Genomic DNA, 21,051 nt, shown 5'->3' with positions numbered 1-21,051 from the left:
GGGACCTGTTAAGATAGGATTGACTTTGGCAAATGACGTATCCTCTAAGAAATTTAACTGCAATATTATAAGAAAATACACTAGAGGCTTCAAAGCACTTTCAAATTCTTTCCAAACAGGAATACCTAAAACCTCAAGATTGTTTTAAATTTTTCAAAAAAAAAACGGTGTCCCAAAATTAACTCAAAAACAGGTCAGGTCAGAATTTTCCAAACATAGCGGGTGTCAGCCCCGCCCACCCACCCTCTCTTCTTTTGGAGGGTATATCATTTGCCAATACCAGTCTTATCTTAGCACGTACTAGCCCCGCCCACCCACCCTCTCCTTTCCTAAAGGACATGTTATTTGCCAAAATCAGTTTATTGTAATTTTTCATTAATAAACAAACCAAAAAAGCATTTAATAAGACACTGATTTTAGCAAATGACATACCCTTTAAAAAAGGAGAGTGTGGGTGGGCGGGGCTATTGCCTGATAAGATAAAACTGATTTTGGCAAATGAAATACAGTCTAGGAAAAGAGAGGGTGGGTGGGCGGAGCTAGTGCTTGCTAAGATAAGACCGATATTGGCAGATAACATACCCTCTAAAAAACGAGAGGGTGGGTGGGCGGGGCTAGTACCTGCTAAGATAAGACTGATATTGGCAGATGACATACCCTCTACAAAAAGAGAGGGAGGGTGGGCGGGGCTAGGACCTGATAAGATACGACTGATATTGCCAGATGACATACCCTCTAAAAAAGAGAGGGTGGCTGGGCGGGACTAGTACCTGTTAAGATAAGACTGATATTGGCAGATGACATACCTTTAAAAAAAAAAGAGAGGGTGGGTGGGCGGGGCTAGTACCTGCTAAGATAAGACTGATATTGGCAGATGACATACCTTTTAAGAAAAAAGAGAGGGTGGGTGGGCAGGGCTGGGACCTGTTCAGATAGGATTGACTTTGGCAAATGACGTATCCTCTAAGAAATTTAACTGCAATATTATAAGAAAAGACACTAGAGGCTTCAAAGCACTTTTAAATTCTTTCCAAACAGGAATAGAATACCTAGAACCTCAAGATTGTTTTAAATTTTTCAAAAAAAAAAACGGTGTCCCAAAATTAACTAAAAAACAGGTCAGGTCAGAATTTTCCAAACATAGCAGGTGTCAACCCCGCCCACCCACCCTCTCTTCTATTGGAGGGTATATCATTTGCCAGTACCAGTTTTATCTTAGCAAGTACTAGCCCCGCCCACCCACCCTCTCCTTTCTTAAAGGACATGTTATTTGCCAAAATCAGTTTATTGTAATTTTTCATTAATAAACAAACCAAAAAAGCATTTAATAAAACACTGATTTTAGCAAATGACATACCCTTTAAAAACAGAGAGTGTGGGTGGGCGAGGCTAGTGCTTGCTAATATAAGACCGATATTGGCAGATGACATACCCTCTAAAAAACGAGAGGGTGGGTGGGCGGGGCTAGTACCTGCTAAGATAAGACTGATATTGGCAGATGACATACCTTTAAAAAAAAAAGAGAGGGTGGGTGGGCGGGGCTAGTACCTGCTAAGATAAGAGCGATATTGGCAGATGACATACCTTTAAAAAAAAAAGAGAGGGTGGGTGGGCGGGGCTAGTACCTGCTAAGATAAGAGCGATATTGGCAGATGACATACCCTTTACAGAAAGAGAGGGTGGGTGGGCGGGGCTAGTTCCTGATAAGATACGCCTGATATTGGCAGATGACATACCTTCTAAAAAAAGAGAGGGTGGGTGGGCGGGGCTGGGACCTGTTAAGATAGGATTGACTTTGGCAAATGACGTATCCTCTAAGAAATTTAACTGCAATATTATAAGAAAAGACAGTAGAGGCTTCAAAGCACTTTTAAATTCTTTCCAAACAGGAATACCTAGAACCTCGATTGTTTTAAATTTTTCAAAAAAAAAACGGTGTCCCAAAATTAACTCAAAAACAGGTCAGGTCAGAATTTTCCAAACATAGCAGGTGTCAGCCCCGCCCACCCACCCTCTCTTCTTTTGGAGGGTATGTCATTTGCCAATATCAGTCTTATCTTAGCAGGTACTAGCCCCGCCCACCCACCCTCCCCTTTCTTAAAGGACATGTTATTTGCCAAAATCAGTTTATTGTAATTTTTCATTAATAAACAAACCAAAAAAGCATTTAATAAGACACTGATTTTAGCAAATGACATACCCTTTAAAAAAGGAGAGTGGGTGGGCGGGGCTAGTGCCTGATAAGATAAAACTGATATTGGCAGATGACATACCCTCTACAAAAAGAGAGGGTGGGTGGGCGGGGCTAGTACCTGATAAGATACGACTGATATTAGCAGATGACATACTTTTTAAAAAAAGAGAGAGTGGGCTGGTGGGGCTGGCACCTGCTAAGATTGATTTTGGTAAACGAGATACTCTTTAAGAAAAGAGAAGGTGGGTGGGCGGGGCTAGCATCTGCTAAGATAAGACTGATTTTCGCAAATGATATCCTTTCAGAAATTTAATTGTATTATAAGAAAATATACTAGAGGCTCCAAAGCAGTTTCAAATTCTGTCCAAACAGGCATAATAAAAGATCTTCAAGATTCTTTTAAATTTGTCAAAAAAAAAACGGTGTCCCAAAATTAACTCAAAAACAGGTCAGGTCAGAATTATTAGAAACAATCAAGCAAACAAATGTTTTAATTTTGTCTGTATAGATAATTTGTTATTGTGACTGATTCACAGATCATTGCGACATTATTTAAACAGAAAATGCCTAAAATAGTTTTACTGCAACAAAAATTGCAATAAAAAGATGTTTTTTGGAGTTTCGAAAAGACAGACCCGATTTTTCTTTCGAAGAAGTAACTATGAGTGTCTCGAACATATTTTCTGTAATGTAAAAATACGCTGTAAAATAATTTTTAATTTTTTTTCTCATAGGTAGGAACATCAACTGTGGCGAAAATTTTATCAACAGGGGACCAAATTTAAAAACATCACTATCTGGCAAGCGAAAACCAACGGATTTATTTACAAATTATATGTTTCGGAAAAACCTGCAACGACAAATTTGGCAACTTAATGAAAAAAACGAATATTTCACTGTAGATACTCTTTTGGCATATTCTAGGGAACAGTTGGAATTTAAAGGGGGGCGAACCACATTATACAAAATTCTTAAGTCAATGGGTTATAAACACAGGGAAGTAAATGGTCGCAAAATTCAATGTGAACAAAAACATGTCGTTGCTGCCAAAATTACGTTTTTGAGAACATATTTACAGTTTCTAAATTCCTGTAAAAATTTGACTTTCGTGTATTTGGATGAAACATGGATCTATCAAAATGGTTCGTCCATTCGTCGCTGGGTGCACGATACTGATCTAAAAAGCAATTCCACCAACATTAAAAGTGAAGGATCAAGGTTTACTATTCTCCACGTGGGTTGTTCAACGGGGTTCTTGGGTGGTTGTAACAATTTTTTAAATTCAAAAAATAACGATAGAGACTATCATAAAACGATGGACGGGACAATTTTTCAAAATTGGGTGGTTAATCAGCTCATTCCTGCTAAGATGTTAGAGAGTTTTTTTGCTAATTTTGATTTATAATGCTACAGTCATTTTGTGTCAAAATTTTTAGTATTTGGTACTACCATCTCTCGTTTTGGCTAATTATTCACAAAGATTTGCGTGCAATATTCTGGGTGAGGCTTATCTCAGAATTTAAATTGCAGTTTGGAAGATTAAAGAAACTTACCTGTGATATTTCCTTAAGTGGAAGAAAATTCTTAGAAGGACTTGAGCTGTCATCAAGTAGTACTTACCTGGAACAAGCTAAAAGGATCGGGCACGAAGGAAAACAAAACACGTGTTCTATACAAAACTAATGGTATAAATCTATTACAGCTTTCTCTCATAATTTTCAGTCTTATCGTACCTACAAGAAACCATTCACACAAACACTTTGCGTCCCACTACTTTCTTCCATTTCTGCATCGGCCATCATTTTGAAAAACCTATTCTTCAAAAAGAACTGTGTTGTAGCCGAAAAGGTTTTAAATTTTCGCGCAAAGTCAAGGAACATTAGATCAACAGAATCCAGATGTAGATTTGGAAGCGACTGTTCTTGGTTTACTGGGCTCACTACACGTAGTTCTTCCACACTATCACTGTCAAAACTGGGTTCTTTCTTCACTTGAATTAGTGGTTCTTCCTTAACGGCAACATTGTTTTGGGTGCTGGTACTCGGGAGATTCTCAAATGGTGTGACTTGTAGAGGATCTTCGTGGATTGAGAATTCTTCTTTGATGTCGAATTCTTCTTTGACGTCGAATTCTTCTTTGATGTCTTCGACTTCTAGCAGTTCTTGTTTGATCGTAATTGGGAACTCCTGTGGGCTGCAAAAAAACGTACTAGTTGAACAGATGTCTCCTACTTTTTTGACGTGACAACGTCTTATAATTCGATTGAGCCGGCTGCACGCACGAAAAAACATGACTCATGCGGCGTTACCTCGCTCTGAGGCGTTCCATGTAAGGCTTGAAGTGCAAGCGAGAACGCGGAACACAGTGATTCGAAGGTCTGATTATTTGATTCTGACTGAAACGTGGATGCGTGATAATTGTGATCCAATTTCAATTGAAAATTTTGAATGTGTAGCCCGGCAGAATAATCGATCAGATTCTGAAACAAATGCAGCAGGTGGAGTGGCAATTTATAGAAACTTATCATCGACATTGTGATAACCCAAACTTCCCGCCTTAAAAATTGACCTTGAAAGAGTTTGAAAGGCCCGCGAAAAATTCAAAAATTCAAAGTTTGGCCTTGGCTGTGATCGTCTGACAAATAAGAACCTACGTTGTGTGTTTTTTTTTTGTTTTTGAAAAATGGCGGGAAGACGTTCTTTCATACAAGTGCATACACTGTCGAGAGCGCAAGAAATAATAGACAAAAATTGTTTGGAATTTACGTTCAATTAAAATTATACAATAAATAAAATTATTGGGGTACTTACTTTTGTGGGGAGGGATTCTGTCGTCGTCGTAAGGCTTCCATTCGAGCCCTAGAAAAAAAAAAATCGGTTGTCTGGAAAGTCGGTTTACTGACGATAGTTGAACGTGACAACGTCTTAAGAAAATACTGATGGAATGGTAGCATTTTTCAAAAGAAAATTTTAATTTCATTTGTTTAATAGATTTGTATGTATATAGAGAAGGAGGTAATTAGAAATCACAATGAAATTGATCAAGTTAGATTTATTTATACGCATAAATACAATTATGTCAATTTTTTTTTACAATTTAATAGTTTTTACAAGTATAAATGTGCGTTGAGCAATTGTTTTACAACTGTTAAACATGTGTAATATTTAATTTCTTACAATATGTGTTATTCTGTTGAGAATAGGACGATGATAGGAAAAATAGGAAATGAAAGGGAGTGTTTCGAGTTTAATGTGTCTTGAAAAAGTCAAATCGATGGTGGTGCCTCCTAGTGTTGTTGAGTTATTAACGTCTGATGCATAATCGACATTAAACATGTCTTTCATGAATTTGATGAATGTTTCGTCATTTTTCACATTTGTGTTGAAGTCGCCACAAAGAAGAATTGGTATATCGGTATCAACTTCCATGATGGGATGTACGAATATTCGACAATATATCACTGAACATATAATTAACTAGCTGACCCGGCCACGCGTTGCTGTGGCTAAAGTTTTTGTTATATTACATTATAGTAAACAATCTAAGAGGAACAATAAGAGAACATCAGTCACGGAGTCCACTATGCTTTTTCACACAGATGGTATTTGTAAAAAAATATGGTGATCTCCTTATTTGACTTTCTACTACTACAACCCTTTAGTACAATGAAATTATTTACGAACAAAGACGAAAATGTTGATGTTGGTATACAAATTCACTGGATTGAGATTTGAAGAGGAAGTACGTTGAACACAATTAATTAAAATGTTCTTACACTTGATATTGCTGAGCTCTTTCAACACGTTTGCGTCGTGACCCTTTGCTGCTCGCGTTGTTGAGGTTAGATTTTTTCGGTGGCATTTGACTGAAAATAATAATTTAATCGTTTAAATATTAGAAAGAGGAACTGAAAAACATGTTATCATAGCACATTGAAATAATAAGTGCAAAATAATTTTCAATGGAGGTTAAATAAAAATAATATAAAAATTTGAATATGAACGGTGTAGATCCGAAATCGTACTGACAGTGTTGTCTCGCCGTGTAATTTTTATAGATCTTTTGTCAACTGGATCACCAACCATGATAACAGCAACCTCATCAACAGTTGGAGCGTTGAATCTACCAGCATGTTCATCTAATGGTACTTTGTCGGCTTTTATGACGATTTGATAATTGTCATTTTGCAGTCGTGGCGAAACTCTTTTGATCAATTGAATTAGTTGATTGTGATCTTCTAAAAAATTTTCCAATAATATCACAATTGCTCTTTCCTCTGCTTGTTCAATAAAATTATACAGGCACCGAGTCGTCACGCGCTCTTCACAATCGCCCATAAAATAAATTTGAAGAAATTTCGGATTGTTATCAGGCATTGGCATCAGTGATCCGATTTTATGGTACACCTGGCCTTGAATTTTGAATGTAGTTTCAAAATTACGTCCATCGGATGCACGATCGCAAATTTTAGTTGCCCCAAATGACGTCATTTGGAAGCAAGAATTAAATTTGCGTATCTTACGCAAAAATAATTTGGAATCATCTGAATTGCCAGTAAGAAGGGATAATAAAGGCTCCGGCGGAGCGGGTAGAGGTGACAGCACAACTTTTCCTGATGCGCAGCACATGCCGGCTGCTTCATTCCGAAATTTCAATGCCTGACAATATTGACATACTTTATCCATTCCACCGATAGCAATTTTTGAATGCCCTGAGTAGTTAATATCTGGTGCATATTCAAAGGCAAGCCGAACGAATGATGCACGTGTTAATGAGCGGCTGATCCGTTGCCTTTGTCGATCTAGTACTCGTACTGTAGCTATGTTTCGTTCTCGTGTCGCTCTTGTTCTCGTAATATTCTGTTGCCCACGTTCGTCACGCTGTTCTTGAGATTCTTGTGCACGACTTTCTGCAGTCCTGATTCTTTCAGCTGCATTTCTTGTTTCGATTTGTTCTGGTAATTGCTGAGCTCTTTCAACACGTTTGCGTCGTGACCCTTTGCTGCTCGCGTTGTTGAGGTTAGATTCTTTCGGTGGCATTTGACTGACAATAATAATTTAATCGTTTAAATATTAGAAACCCAGTCATAGATAAATAATACTACGTAAAATAGAATGCAAACTCGGCTGTAATGCGTGTCCCAGGTTTGTGTCTAGGCTTATGTACCGGCCACATAATAAGAGATAGCACTGATACATAGCACCAAGATACATAGTACTATGTATCTTGCATAGCACTGATAGCAGTGAAGTATTTTTTTCCAAAAATTACTTGGCGACAACTTCCACAGCCAATTTTAAGAAACAATAAAAAAACTAATGTCATTTATGATTAGTATAAAAGTGTCATTTGTGTGATTATACGTGATAACAAAGCGTAAAATATGAAACTATGCAGTGTTTTGAAATGTCTAAACACTAAAATTATTAAACGCCATCGTTTTCCCAACCCCTACAAATACAACGAGCGTTTTAAAATTTGGTTGGAACGGACAGGGAATCCAAATTTAGGCAAATTAGATCCCACGAAAATATATAAAAATGGATATTTTCTTTGCGATGTACATTTTAAAGAAACGGATTTTGGCCCCAATCAAAAACTTAAAAATACTGCCATTCCTACAATTCAAATTATGCATGGTAAATATTTGTGTGCAAGTGAATGCCATAGATAATTTTTACAATAATTTCAGATAATATGAACGACCCCGAAAGACACACCCATGATCCCGTAAACCCTATTTCTATACTGGATTCTCAAAAATTTTGTACTGAAGTATCTCGAAATTCCAGAGAAACCCTAAACGAAACTTTAAACCAAGAATCTTCTCGAATACTAAATTTACATTCAAATTCTAGGAATATTTCGCGTACAGCCCGTAGAAACAAAATTAAGGTAACTTCGTATCGCCAACGATTGAAATTATACTCCAAATTTGAAGTAAAATTAGAAAGCAAAATTTTAAGTCAGGATGCTATAAATTTTTGTTTATCACAATTAAAAAGACGAAATGTCAAACCAAAGGGTCGCAGGTTTACCACTGAAGATAAATTATTTGCATTAATGTTTTATAAACAGTCTGGGAGATGTTATAGAAAAATGAGACAGATTTTTGCACTGCCTTCACGTCAAACAATTATGTCTATGTTGAACAAAATTCCAGTAGACGTTGGTATAAACAAAATAATTTTCGACAATCTTAAAGAATCTGCTTCAAAATTAAATAACCAAGATAGAATATGTGCATTAATTTTTGATGAAATGTCCATAATGCCCCACATAGACTATCACAAATATACGGATACATTTTTCGGATTTCAAAATTTTGGATTTGAACAAAATTTACAGATAGCAGATCATGTTCTTGTTTTTTTCATTCGCGGAGTGTTTAAAAAATGGCAACAGCCAATATACTTTGCATTTTCTTTTTCGTCTACAAAATCTTACATATTGACAACTATTATAAAAACTCTGGTTGAAAAAATACAAAATTGTGGATTCAAAATTCTGGTTACAATTTGTGATCAAGGCCAACCAAACCAAGCAGCTATAAATTCTCTGCTAAAGGAGTCGAAACAACGTTATATACATAAAGGGATGGAACCTAAAAGAAGAATTTTATTAGGGGATCAAGAAATTATTCCCTTATATGACACGCCTCATTTAATTAAATGTATTAGGAACAATCTGCTTACTAAAAATTTAGTGTGGAAAACAAGCGAGGAAATTTTGGTTGCAAATTGGAAACATATAATCGATGCGTACTACAGTGATCAAACATGTGGAGAATTACGGGCTCTACACAAAATTACGGATCACCACGTAATTCCGGAAAAAATTCAAAAGATGAAGGTGTGCTATGCGACACAAGTTTTGAGTCACTCAATGGCATCGACTATTACGCTATTGGTTAAATCTAGTAAATACAAATTTAAAAATAATTAACAGATTCATTTACAATTTAATTTTACAGCCGAATGCAGTTTAACACACGAGGCAATGGGAACAGCACGAATTATAAAATTTTTTGACAAGCTCTTCGACAGTGTAAATGGCAGTACTTTTCAACCACGGTGCGGAAAACCATTTTCTGGGGGCGTATTTAAATCTTCTGGTCATAAACATTTTTGGAAGGAAGCTATCAAAATTTTGGGTGATATGTATTTCGTCGATGAGGCCGGAAAAATGGTAGTACCTCCGTGTATAAAAAACTGGATTACAACGTTAGAAGGTTTTGTGGATTTACATACAATTTTAGTAGAACAGTGCAGGTGCAAATATTTTTTACCTAGATGTTTAAATCAAGATGTTATTGAAAACTATTTTGGCAAAATCAGAAGTCAAAGAAATCGAGCAACTAATCTAACGGCAGCCCAATTTAAGGAAAGTTTCAAATCTCTATTATTACGCAATTTTTATAGTTCAAATTCAGTGGGCGCAAACTGTGAGAAAACGAACATACCGGATTTATTTCATATTAAAAGACTTGTGGATAAAAACATAAATCAACCTTCAGTAAATGAAACGAGTTACGAAATTTTAAACGTGAATATGTACATTTCAAAACTGTCTCCATATAATTTAGAAAAAGATCTTCATAAAAGTGTTGTTGGTTGTGTGTCTGGCTGGGTTGCGAAAACATTAAGAAATTTGAAGTGTGAATATTGTAAAACCCAAATTTTAAACAATTTTTCGGAAGACGAACAATGTTACAAATTAATACGTATAAGAGAATACAATTGTAATAACAGAAAATTGCAATATTGTAAGTTAGATTTTATAAAAAACATTAACAGAATTTATAATATTTCAAGAATCGTTTTAAACAATTGTACATCTTTCGACAACATCAAAAACAAAATTTCGTTTATAGTATCTCATCATGTCAAATTTTCGTTTCATTGTGAACATAAGGAATTAATTGAAAGTGAAATATGTAATAAAATTATATATTTAACAATTTTTACGTTTGTAAAAGGTTTGAATTTAATTTTAAGCGGTCGCGATACAAGAGTTTCCACACATAAAAATGCATTATATCAAAACGCTTGTATAATGTACCAAAAAAAATTAAAGTCAAAAAATCGTAGACAATACTAATAAATTGTATATTATTCTACTTTGTGTTTTTGATATTATTAGTGATAATAAAAATAAAATATTAATTATAAAATATGCAGCAATGACGCATCTAGTAGTTCATGCTTTAGCACCGGCCACAAGGCACCAGGGGGCGTTTATTGAGACCAAAAATCAAGTGGGAGTTTGCATTCTATTTACGTAGTATTATTTATCTATGAACCCAGTCGAAAGGTATCGACATCTGTTAGAATCATTTGGAGTTAACAGATAATTGTGACTGTCAAATAATAGCAGACAAATAATTAGCAACAAATTAAAATTGCGACTATAATTTGAGATTTAAACTATCCTATCTCTCAAGTTGGATCGAACTGCACATGGTGTGCGAATTTTATTATAATCGGTTAAGTGGTTTAGGAGTCCATTGAGGACCAACATTGTGACACGAGATTTATATATATTAAGAATATCGAAAGAATCATTACCTTTATCGCTGCAATTATCGTTGGTATAAAAAATTGACACTACATTCACTTTTCACTGCACTTGATACTCGACCAAAACATGTAAATGTACTATAATATAGCAGCTGTCCACGCAGACGCATCGCTCACTCAAGTAGGAGAGAGACGGATGGCGAACGCTGCCGAACGCGAAGGCCGATTGTGCCTCTTTGTCGCTCGTTCCGCGTTCTCGCTTGCACTTCAAGCCTTACAAGGAACGCCTCAGAGCGAGGTAACGCCGCATGAGTCATGTTTTTTCGTGCGTGCAGCCGGCTCAATCGAATTATAAGACGTTGTCACGTCAAAAAGTAGATTTGAATCTTATGATTGATGATGACCATTTAGTGTTCCAAGTAGATTGTGCTTGAACTTCAATTTGATCTGAAGAACTACTTGGTTGTACAGTAGTTTCTGCTGGTTCTGTTGCTAAAGTTTGACGTTGTTGGTCGGTAAATTGTCGTTGAGTATCAATATGGACGGTGTTTAACCTTTGCCCTGAACGAGATGAGGATGTAGTTGTCGCTTCTAGAGAACCACTGGCAATAACCAAGTTAGCAGCTTGGCGTAATCTGTTGTTTCGATCTCTTGCATTACGTGCTTCTCTTGCAGCTGCTGCCTGTGCAGGAGTTCTGGATGCAGCAATCCGCTGTCTGTACTCACGTTGTATTTGTGCCCTTGTTTTTGGAGCTGCAGTGGTGGTAGATTGTTGTTGCGCGTGTTGTCGTTGACTTCTAGTTTGGACATTGTTTGACTCTTCCCCTGAACAAGATGGTGATGTAGTTGTCGTTTCAAGAGAATTACTGGCAATAGCCAAGTTAGCAGCTTGGCGTAATCTGTTGTTGCGTTGTCTTTCGTTTTTCGATTTTCTCGCAGCAGCCGCCTGAGCAGGAGTTCTAGATGCTTTGATACGCTGTCTGTACTCACGTTTTTTTTGTGCCCTTGTTTTTGGAGCTGCAGTTATTGGTTCTGCAAATGGCGTCGCAGAGGTAGATGCAACAGCTTCTTGAACCTCCATGGGAACAGGAATTGCAGGAAAGAGTGGCTCATTTGTGAGATTGACACGCTCATCAGGTTGATCTGCAGTGGTGGTAGATTGTTGTTGCGCGTGTTGTCGTTGACTTCTAGTTTGAACATTGTTTGACTCTTCCCCTGAACAAGATGGTGATGTAGTTGTCGTTTCAAGAGAATTACTGGCAATAGCCAAGTTAGCAGCTTGGCGTAATCTGTTGTTGCGTTGTCTTTCGTTGTTCGATTTTCTCGCAGCAGCCGCCTGAGCAGGAGTTCTAGATGCTTTGATACGCTGTCTGTACTCACGTTGTTTTTGGGCTTTTGATTTTGAAGCAGCGATTATTGGCTGCGCGAATGGCGTTGCTAAAGTAAATGCTACAGCATCTTGAGCCTCCATGGGTTCACTCATTGAAGGTAAAGGCTTATTCGTAACATCCTCTGGTTTGTCAGGCTTTTTTTCCATGGTGCGTTTGTAAGCAGTTCTGCAAAATAAATCGTCGTTCGAAACAATTTAAAAAATTTTTTCATAAAATTCTTCATTCAGAAAATCATTTTAAATTTAAAAAAATAAAAATACAACAAAATACTTGAATAAAATTTATTGTTTAAATTTTTACTCAGCTGTTAAAATTTAAATTTTGATTTTATTATTTTAATAATATAATTAAATTTTTTCAATAGTCACTTAATTATTTTTGCAAATTAAATTGTAATTTGTTATAAAAAAGTAATAATTTCAAATAATTCATTATAAGAATAAACAATGATTAAATTATTGTTTATAAATCTTACATTTAAAATTTAAAATTTGGAAATATTAAGATTTTCGTAAATCTAGTGTTTAAAAAGCCCGCCTCAATGTGTTTGATATAGGAGAAAATGTTCCCTTTGACGGCTGGCTGGTCCCAAGATTCGTAAAGTATATAGGTTGCCTGGTAACTAACGAGTGGTGGGAGGTGTCGCCATATTGCTACGTCATCCAGCGTGCCCACAGCTTGCAGACAGTTTGTTAACTGTAGTGAAACTGAGTGATTTTGTTGAAAATTTGTTGTTCTACCGGTGTTTATAGTAGTATTTTATGGTAATAGGTATTAATTGTAAACAAGTGATGTGTTAGCTATATTCTTTTAATTTATTAGATGCCTGGAGGAAGTATTTGTAGCGTTGCTATTTGCAAGAACAATTCCAAGAAGGCGAAAGAAAGTGGACAAAGTCAGATGTTTTTTAACTTCCCTAAAGATCCCCAGATTAGGAAGGAATGGGTTAGGAAGTGCCATCGGAAAGACAAATTTGACCCACAAAATAAAAGAGTTTGCAGCGATCATTTTACACCCGATGATTATGAAGATTTGTTGCAAGCTAGATTATTAAAAATTAGGCCAAAAAAATTGAAAAAAAACGGTATGTAACGTGGTTTATGCTTTGTAACATATTCTCTAAAATATATAATTTTTAGCTGTTCCTTCTCTACACTTACTGCCCAAGTCATGTAGCTCAACCACTGCCATTACAGAACGGACAAAGAGAGCGGAAATAAAGCAGAGGAAACTGCGGAAACGGAAGCATGCGTTAGCAGGTGCATCTACAAAAACAGTAAAAAAAATGAAGAAAACTCTAAATTAAAACGTCTTTTCGTTTATCGTAGTTTTATTGTTATTATTTTAAACCCACCATTTACCCAAATAAACGAGCGGCATTCAAGTAAGATTTGCACTATTACCTGTAACAACACTAACGATACCAATAATTTATTCTAATATAATTTCATGTGTTGATTTAAAAAGATCACAAGTTGCTTAAAAAATATGTTGAAGTAGACACGACAATTTTAAACGAATACAGGATATACTCAAAACTAAGATGACTTGCAGTAGAACTAGATTGTTGTCTTTATAACAGTAAAACATGTCAATTAACTGAATAAGTAAATATATAATACTAAGGTACTAACAAATTTTTTTCTGTCACCTATTACTTCACTCCAAGAAATTTGTGATTAACAGTGTTCACAGCGTCTGTGAGCTACAATTTTATTTGACGATAGTACATTTTTTTTCATTTAACATAATTATTTTTGATTTGACAACAAAATTTGATTGTTGCTGAACAGTTAGCGAGTCACGTTATGCATAACGTTGTTTAAATGAGGCTGCTGAGTGACGTCAATTCCCGCCAGTTTCCGCCTCGCTCTGATTGGCCCATACTTACCAGGCAACCTATGTACTTTACGAATCTTGGGCTGGTCCAACCTGTAATTTCAGACACGTTGTTGTGATATGTGGAAGATTTAATATTTATGTTTTAATTTTTTTAAATCATAGCTACGCTCGATAATTATTTCGATTAAATAGTAAAGCCATCGATTTTTTACTCATCGTGAAATAGTTCTGTTAACTTATTGTTTTAATTTTGTCAATTATACATGGACCTACTATTATTGGACTGCTCGTGCCCGCTCTAAACTGTTGTCAACATGATTAGGCAACACACAATACCCATTCGGGGCAAAAGCATCATTGGTGTAAATTGGCGCGAACCCAATTATAGCAAAAAACTGGGGCACTTCGTTCATTTTGGACTGTTTTCTATAAAATATTAAATTTTTAGTTAAATTGTTACGTGTAAATGACATTTTATCCACTGTGGTGAAGCCTTGCGTGGCATTTAACTGCCAACAAAGATACGGACAAGATCCCACTGTTTCATTTCACAGGTTTAGTAATTACTAATTATTACAACTAATTACATTATTTTTACTTCCTTAGCAAAGCTAAGGGAACTGTTGTAATAGGGCAGTTTTACTATTAATACATATAAAATTACTGTTGTTCAAATTTTACTTTTTCTATTTCAAAACATAAAATTATACTCATCCTAATCGCTACCTACGGCCGAGAATAACTGATCCTGTTTAATTCATGATATAAGTAAATTTACTTGTATCATGGTTTAATTTAAGAATTAAGACATTAATTTAAAAAATATATTTTGCGAATTAGACGATCACATCTTAAATCAGGATCCATTAAATAATCACCATATTCAACTAAATTACCTTGTTCTAAAAATTTATTTCGCAATTCAGATTCGTCATCGAAATAAGCGAATAACGAAATGAATTTGATAACAGGATTAGACACAGATATTCAAAATTGATATCAATTAAAATTCGGTAAGTATATGTATATAATTTCGGAGGCTTCTACGGTCGGAATAATATACATATACATATACTATACATGATCGTTTTCCGGGTTGGAACCGTGTAAACTTAACCAGGAAAACGATTATGTATAGTGTATGTATAAATATATTAAATCGATTTATAGTAATTAATTTCAAAATTATATCACATTATTATGACAGTCTTAACAGATTTCTCAAAGTCTGTTGAGATTCATAAAGTTTGTTCAATAGTTTTTTCGTTTCAAATCTATTAATATAAAATGTTCCACCTTTGTAATGACAAAAAAAATCGGTTGTCTGTAAAGTCGGTTTACTGACGATAGTTGAACGTGACAACGTCTTAAGAAAATACTGATGGAATGGTAGCATTTTTCAAAAGGAAATTTTAATTTCATTTGTTTAATAGATTTGTATGTATATAGAGAAGGAGGTAATTAGAAATTACAATGAAATTGATCAAGTTAGATTTATTTATACGCATAAATACAATTATGTCAATTTTTTTAGTTTAATGTGTCTTGAAAAAATTGACACTACATTCACTTTTCACTGCACTTGATACTCGACCAAAACATGTCAATGTACTATAATATAGCAGCTGTCCACGCAGACGCATCGCTCACTCAAGTAGGAGAGAGACGGATGGCGAACGCTGCCGAACGCGAAGGCCGATTGTGCCTCGTTCCGCGTTCTCGCTTGCACAGCGAGGTAACGCCGCATGAGTCATGCTTTTTCGTGCATGCAGCCGGCTCCATCGATTTATAAGACGTTGTCACGTCAAAAATGTCTTTTTTGCATATTAGCTATCAGATTAAATAAATATTTGTTTCAAGCAATGTTGTTTGTGATTATATGTTAATTAGATGCTAAACAAACATTAAATACCTCTAGTGTTTGATGTAAAAACAAATATTCCATAATTTTCCTATGTCGCTCAGTACTCTTTTGCCCCCAATGGATATTACTGGTTGCCTAATCATGTTGACAACATTACTTATACGGTTTCCAAACAGCAACGCGCAGTCCAATTCAATTATAGCATAACCTACAATAGCTGCACTAGCAGACCGATGCTATTTATTTTAATGATGAAAGCACGAATATTCGACAATATATCACTGAACATATAATTAATATCGAAAGAATCATTACCTTTATCGCTGCAATTATCGTTGGTATAAAAAATTGACACTACATTCACTTTTCACTGCACTTGATACTCGACCAAAACATGTAAATGTACTATAATATAGCAGCTGTCCACGCAAACGCATCGCTCACTCAAGTAGGAGAGAGACGGATGGCGAACGCTGCCGAACGCGAAGGCCGATTGTGCCTCTTTGTCGCTCGTTCCGCGTTCTCGCTTGCACTTCAAGCCTTACATGGAACGCCTCAGAGCGAGGTAACGCCGCATGAGTCATGTTTTTTCGTGCGTGCAGCCGGCTCAATCGAATTATAAGACGTTGTCACGTCAAACAATTATGAAAAAAGTTAGATACAAATTTTGAAATACATACAGCTCTTTAGATGATTCGATCAGTCAAAATTTCGTTGTATCTCATAATAAATTTTTTGTTTGTTACATTCTGTATATCAATCAACTTGATTTTTTTTTCTGAAATTAAAATATTAAACATTTAAATGGGTTTCTTTACATAGTAAATGTGAATTACAAAAATGAATATCTTACGATTGTGGAACTTCACTCTTTTCAAATAGTAAAGCATCAAGTTGAACACGCTGCTTTTTCAATCTAGATTTCTGCTGATACTCTTTACAGCGTTCAGATTGAGTTTTTTTAGTTTTAGATGGTGCATTTAATGTAGCGTTATTAAAAAAAAATATATTTAACATGAAAAAAAAACATTTCTATATACAGGGTTAGTCACGAGAGAATTACTTCTGAAAATTATTTTTACGCAACCCAAAATACTAATACCCTGTACCACTTGATATTATCTAAATTTAAAATGAAATGCCTAATCCATGATTGCTTTGACTTTGGCAGTGTCACTTTGACGTTAATTAATTTCTAACATTTTTTTTTCATCGTTGACTCGCCTCTAGAGCCCCATTGGATCGACGACATACAGTCAGATCAATCTGGGCTATACTGAAGCCGTAAGTGCTCTACCAATGTTGTCCCCCGCTAATGTGCATGTGTTAATTCGCCATCTCTGCGTCACCTAGAGCCTCTTCGAAGTGCAAATCTGCAACCTCTGGACTTCTTCGGCCATCCATTTACAAAAAAGCCGTAGCATCCCCCCAAAATGCCCAACATTTTCAACAGATTAGTAGTTAAATTATTTACTTACTTGTTTGAGTTCGTGTTGTAACCTTTGAATAAAATGCCGTAAAAGGAATTTTTAGAAATAATTTTCTCGTGATTAATCGGTTGCGAAAGATCAAGAGGCACACTGACAAATTTATTAGCGGCGCCGGAAGAGATTTCCGACTGGCTGCGGTACCACCATGGACACTCGCGTAACCTCCTTTTCCACAATTGTCAAAATGAGATTGTCAAACTCAAAGCAATCGTGGATTAAGCATTTCATTTTAAATTCAGTTAGTATCAAATGGTATATGGTATTCGTATTTTGGGTTGCGTAAAAATAATTTTCAGAAGTAATTCTCTCGTGACTAACCCTGTATACATTTGAGTGCTTCTTTTCTTTGAATTTATATATTTTCACTCCACACACGAATTATTATTCTAAACTCAGAAAGTAATTTTTCTTTTTCTAATTCACAATAATACTTTTTCGTAGATGAGGCCAAAAATAAAATTCGAAAAAAAGGGAGCACCCTCGTATGTATACATACACATCGATATTTTTGTATTGTACCTTTCTCGTTTATTTTTAATTTTCATCATTTTTTGACGTTCCCTGAATGCCTTTTGACGCTCTGCATTTGTTTTTCGTGGTTTTGCGGTACTGAAAATGATAAAAATAGATTTTTTGTTTAACTTAAAAAAAAAAATTCAATAAACTTTTTAAATATTTTCATTAGTTTACTAGATATTTTTGCTTTATACTGTACCTTTCTTGCTTATTCTCATTTTTTTTAGCTTTTTGGCGTGCCCTATACTCCTTTTGATACTCTGCTTTGGTTTTTCGTGGTTTTGCAGTACTAAAAATGATTAATAAAAATAGAATTATCAAAATATATACATATATTTAAATGTTTGGAATTGAAGGGAGAATTTTTTTTTATTATTTTAATTATTTAAAAAAATAATCAATAAACTTTTTAAATATTTTCATTAGTTTAGAGGATATCTTTGCTTTATATCGTACCTTTCTTGCTTATTCTCATTTTTTTTAGCTTTTTGGCGTTCCCTATACTCCTTTTGATAATCTGCTTTGGTTTTTCGTGGTTTTGCAGTACTAAAAATGATTAATAAAAATAGAATTATCAAAATATATATATATTTAAATGTTTGGAATTGAAGGGAGAATTTTTTTTAATTATTTTAATTATTTAAAAAAATAATCAATAAACTTTTTAAATATTTTCATTAGTTTAGAGGATATCTTTGCTTTATATCGTACCTTTCTTGCTTATTCTCATTTTTTTTAGCTTTTTGGCGTTCCCTATACTCCTTTTGATACTCTGCTTTGGTTTTTCGTGGTTTTGCAGTACTAAAAATGATTTAATAAAAATAGAATTATCAAAATATATATATATTTAAATGTTTGGAATTGAAGGGAGAATTTTTTTTTATTATTTTAATTATTTAAAAGAATAATCAATAAACTTTTTAAATATTTTCATTACTTTAGAGGATATCTTTGCTTTATATCGTACCTTTCTTGCTTATTTTCATTTTTTTTTAGCTTTTTCGCGTTCCCTATACGCTTTTTGATACTCTGCTTTGGTTTTTGCATGGTGGTTTTGCAGTACTAAAAATGATTAAATATAAATAGAATTATTAATAACATGTATATATATTTAGGACAGAATTAACTTTTAAAAAGAAATATTCACTCACACGCACACACACACACACACACACACACACACACATATATATATACAGAGTAATCAAAATTGATTGAGAGAGTTGGTAAACCTGAACTTGAATAATTTGGTTTATTAAGTTGTATAAAAATATTAGCTGTCAGATTTGAAGTTTCAAGTTTCAAATTTCAAAACTCAGTGGCGTCTTTTTTCGACTTTTTTTTGGTAAAAACATTAGTTGTCAGATTTGAAGTTTCTAATTTTTGTCACGCCACTGAATTCACTGCCATATAACCTTAAACAAATCTGTCATAAAGTTGACAAACTTCACGACAAAAACAGGGGGTACCAACTCTCTCAATCAATTTTGATGAGCCTGTATATATTAAGTCTCTATTAAGTTTCGTAGTTTTTTTCTCAATTTTTCCGTATGACCCTCAAAACAGCAAGAAAGATAACTTAGAAAACCTTACAAAGATTTTAGTATGTATTTACACACAATATTAACCAATGTAAAATATTTTATATTTATAAATAAACTAATACTTACGTATTTAATTCTTTTGCACTGAATAATTTCCCACTATTATCACTGTCAATTGCATTCAAGTCACTTGTTAGTTCACTTGCCATTGTTACTATATTCAGGGCTATGAAAGTCTCAGCTGATTCCATAAGAAATACATGGGGAGCTTACGGGACGACATAAAGAGGTCTCTAGCGTTCTAAAGGTGCTCCGACCTTGAAGAACATAGTTTCTTTTTCATTTTAAGGTTTTCGGTGAACGTTTTGTCTGGTTTTGTCAATAAGAAATGTCATATTAATTACGGAATCGTACGGGATGTTGGGTTATGGGGTTAAAAACAAACGTAAAATTAATTTTAACAAAGTAATAGATACTTACGATACATGTAAAAAATACTAGAAAATTACAGGCTAAAGAGGTCAACAAACTGCAGGTTAAACGAAATAGTTTAATTTTCGGTGTGTGCGTGTTTGAGCGGTCCAAGATTTATTTTTAAATTTTAGTGTGTAAAAAATTCTAACTCTAATAAAAACTAAAACGAGGTAATCAAGAGGAAAGTCTTTGTAGGGGTGGTGGAATGGTATTTTTGTATGGTTCGTTTTTTAGCCGCAAACCAGTTAACGACTACGGTGCATAAATTGGGAAAAACTCACAAAATGTATTATCCATTACCGGAGTATAAACTGCAAAATGTTTAGGTGGCATCATTAAATCGCCAAAAATCACATCTTCATTGAAGACTTTAAAATGTCACACAATTAAAACAGGATGTACCACTTCGTAAGAATGTGCAAAGTTCACACAAACTTCGCAGAAGTGGTGGTGTAAGAATTTTCGTATTAATGAGTTTCCACAAACATACCATTTGTGTTCTTTCAAGGTGAGTTTCCGGTAACTCACATCACTTAATGATTGTTGAAGAGACCGGAATACAGGGAAGATGTGTTGTGGAAGTTTGTTTAAAAAAACACCTTAGCAAATTTTTCATTTCAAATAAAATAGTGTTTCATAGTTGGTTCTTACACTTGTATCGAAATAATCTGTAGTAAATAGTTCCCGAAACGTTTTTTGGAATTCTATTGGTGTGGGATTTATACAATTACCAAATTGACGCCTCACAGAACCAAACAAATATGTCAAACAATACTAATTTAGTTGCAGCAACCTTTTAGTGAAAATTGTAAACAAATGGTATTCTGTGAAAACTATTAAAAATAATAAGCATAATGTTTATGTTCCTGAAGTTGTTTTTTATTTTTTTGTGAGTGATTTAAAAATATTAAGAGTGAATTAAAAATTTTGCAATTCACTTGTGGATAACAACTTATTTGTCAGACTTGTTAAGGATTTAATAAACGCAGTTTAAAACGTAAAAATTGAATAAAAATGTTTTACTTGAATATATTGATAATTTATAAGAAAGAAAAAAATGACCAATGTCACTAGTACATGCCAACCATTTTTGTTTTTGTGTACAATTATTAGTATTATATGAATCATCACATACGAATGCTACGAAATATTTGAATCTTCGTGTTTCCCGGGAACGGGCTACCAAGGTCACACCCGTTCCGCAAATATTGCTGAAG

At 34.6% G+C, this 21,051-nt stretch overlaps 1 protein-coding gene and 1 long non-coding RNA gene across 10 annotated transcripts; one reads left to right on the top strand and one right to left on the bottom strand.

Moving 5' to 3' along the window:
- Positions 1–3,861: 3,861 nt before the first annotated feature.
- On the bottom strand, positions 3,862–19,647 carry LOC135127238 (DNA ligase 1-like). Of its 9 annotated transcripts, none has more exons than XM_064053653.1 (8): positions 19,487–19,641; positions 18,528–18,617; positions 18,273–18,362; positions 18,016–18,105; positions 17,820–17,909; positions 5,970–6,059; positions 5,005–5,052; positions 3,862–4,387 (listed from the first exon to the last, which is right to left on the bottom strand). In XM_064053653.1, exons 1-8 carry the CDS (start codon positions 19,609–19,611, stop codon positions 3,928–3,930), a joined length of 1,083 nt encoding a protein of 360 aa, XP_063909723.1. In that variant the 5' UTR covers positions 19,612–19,641; the 3' UTR covers positions 3,862–3,927. The 9 variants fall into 9 exon arrangements, with proteins under 9 accessions (XP_063909723.1, XP_063909724.1, XP_063909725.1 ...); XM_064053652.1 differs by lacking the exon at positions 5,970–6,059 and adding an exon at positions 11,704–12,269 and having other exon boundaries at positions 4,259–4,387; XM_064053654.1 differs by lacking the exon at positions 5,970–6,059.
- LOC135126580 (uncharacterized) lies at positions 12,727–13,269 on the top strand. The gene is made up of 3 exons (XR_010280071.1): positions 12,727–12,868; positions 12,927–13,188; positions 13,244–13,269. It is a non-coding gene; the product is annotated as an uncharacterized LOC135126580 (long non-coding RNA).
- Positions 19,648–21,051: the final 1,404 nt, after the last annotated feature.

The sequence above is a fragment of the Zophobas morio genome, unplaced genomic scaffold, assembly GCF_036711695.1.
Source record: "Zophobas morio isolate AGI-343-1 ecotype UQ-CSIRO unplaced genomic scaffold, CSIRO_AGI_Zmor_V1 ptg000011l, whole genome shotgun sequence".
NCBI classification, from domain to species: Eukaryota; Metazoa; Arthropoda; class Insecta; order Coleoptera; family Tenebrionidae; genus Zophobas; species Zophobas morio.
This window is presented reverse-complemented; position numbering and strand designations above follow the sequence as displayed.

Bases quoted from the DNA above. Each gene is read 5' to 3' on its own strand.
- LOC135127238 (XM_064053646.1), bottom strand. From the start codon at position 19,611: ATGGAATCAGCTGAGACTTTCATAGCCCTGAATATAGTAACAATGGCA. The intron at 18,106-18,272 runs GTACGATATAAA...AATCATTTTTAG, and splicing joins AATGAGAATAAGCAAGAAAG to TACTGCAAAACCACGAAAAA. The intron at 17,910-18,015 runs GTACAGTATAAA...TATCATTTTCAG, and splicing joins AATGAGAATAAGCAAGAAAG to TACCGCAAAACCACGAAAAA.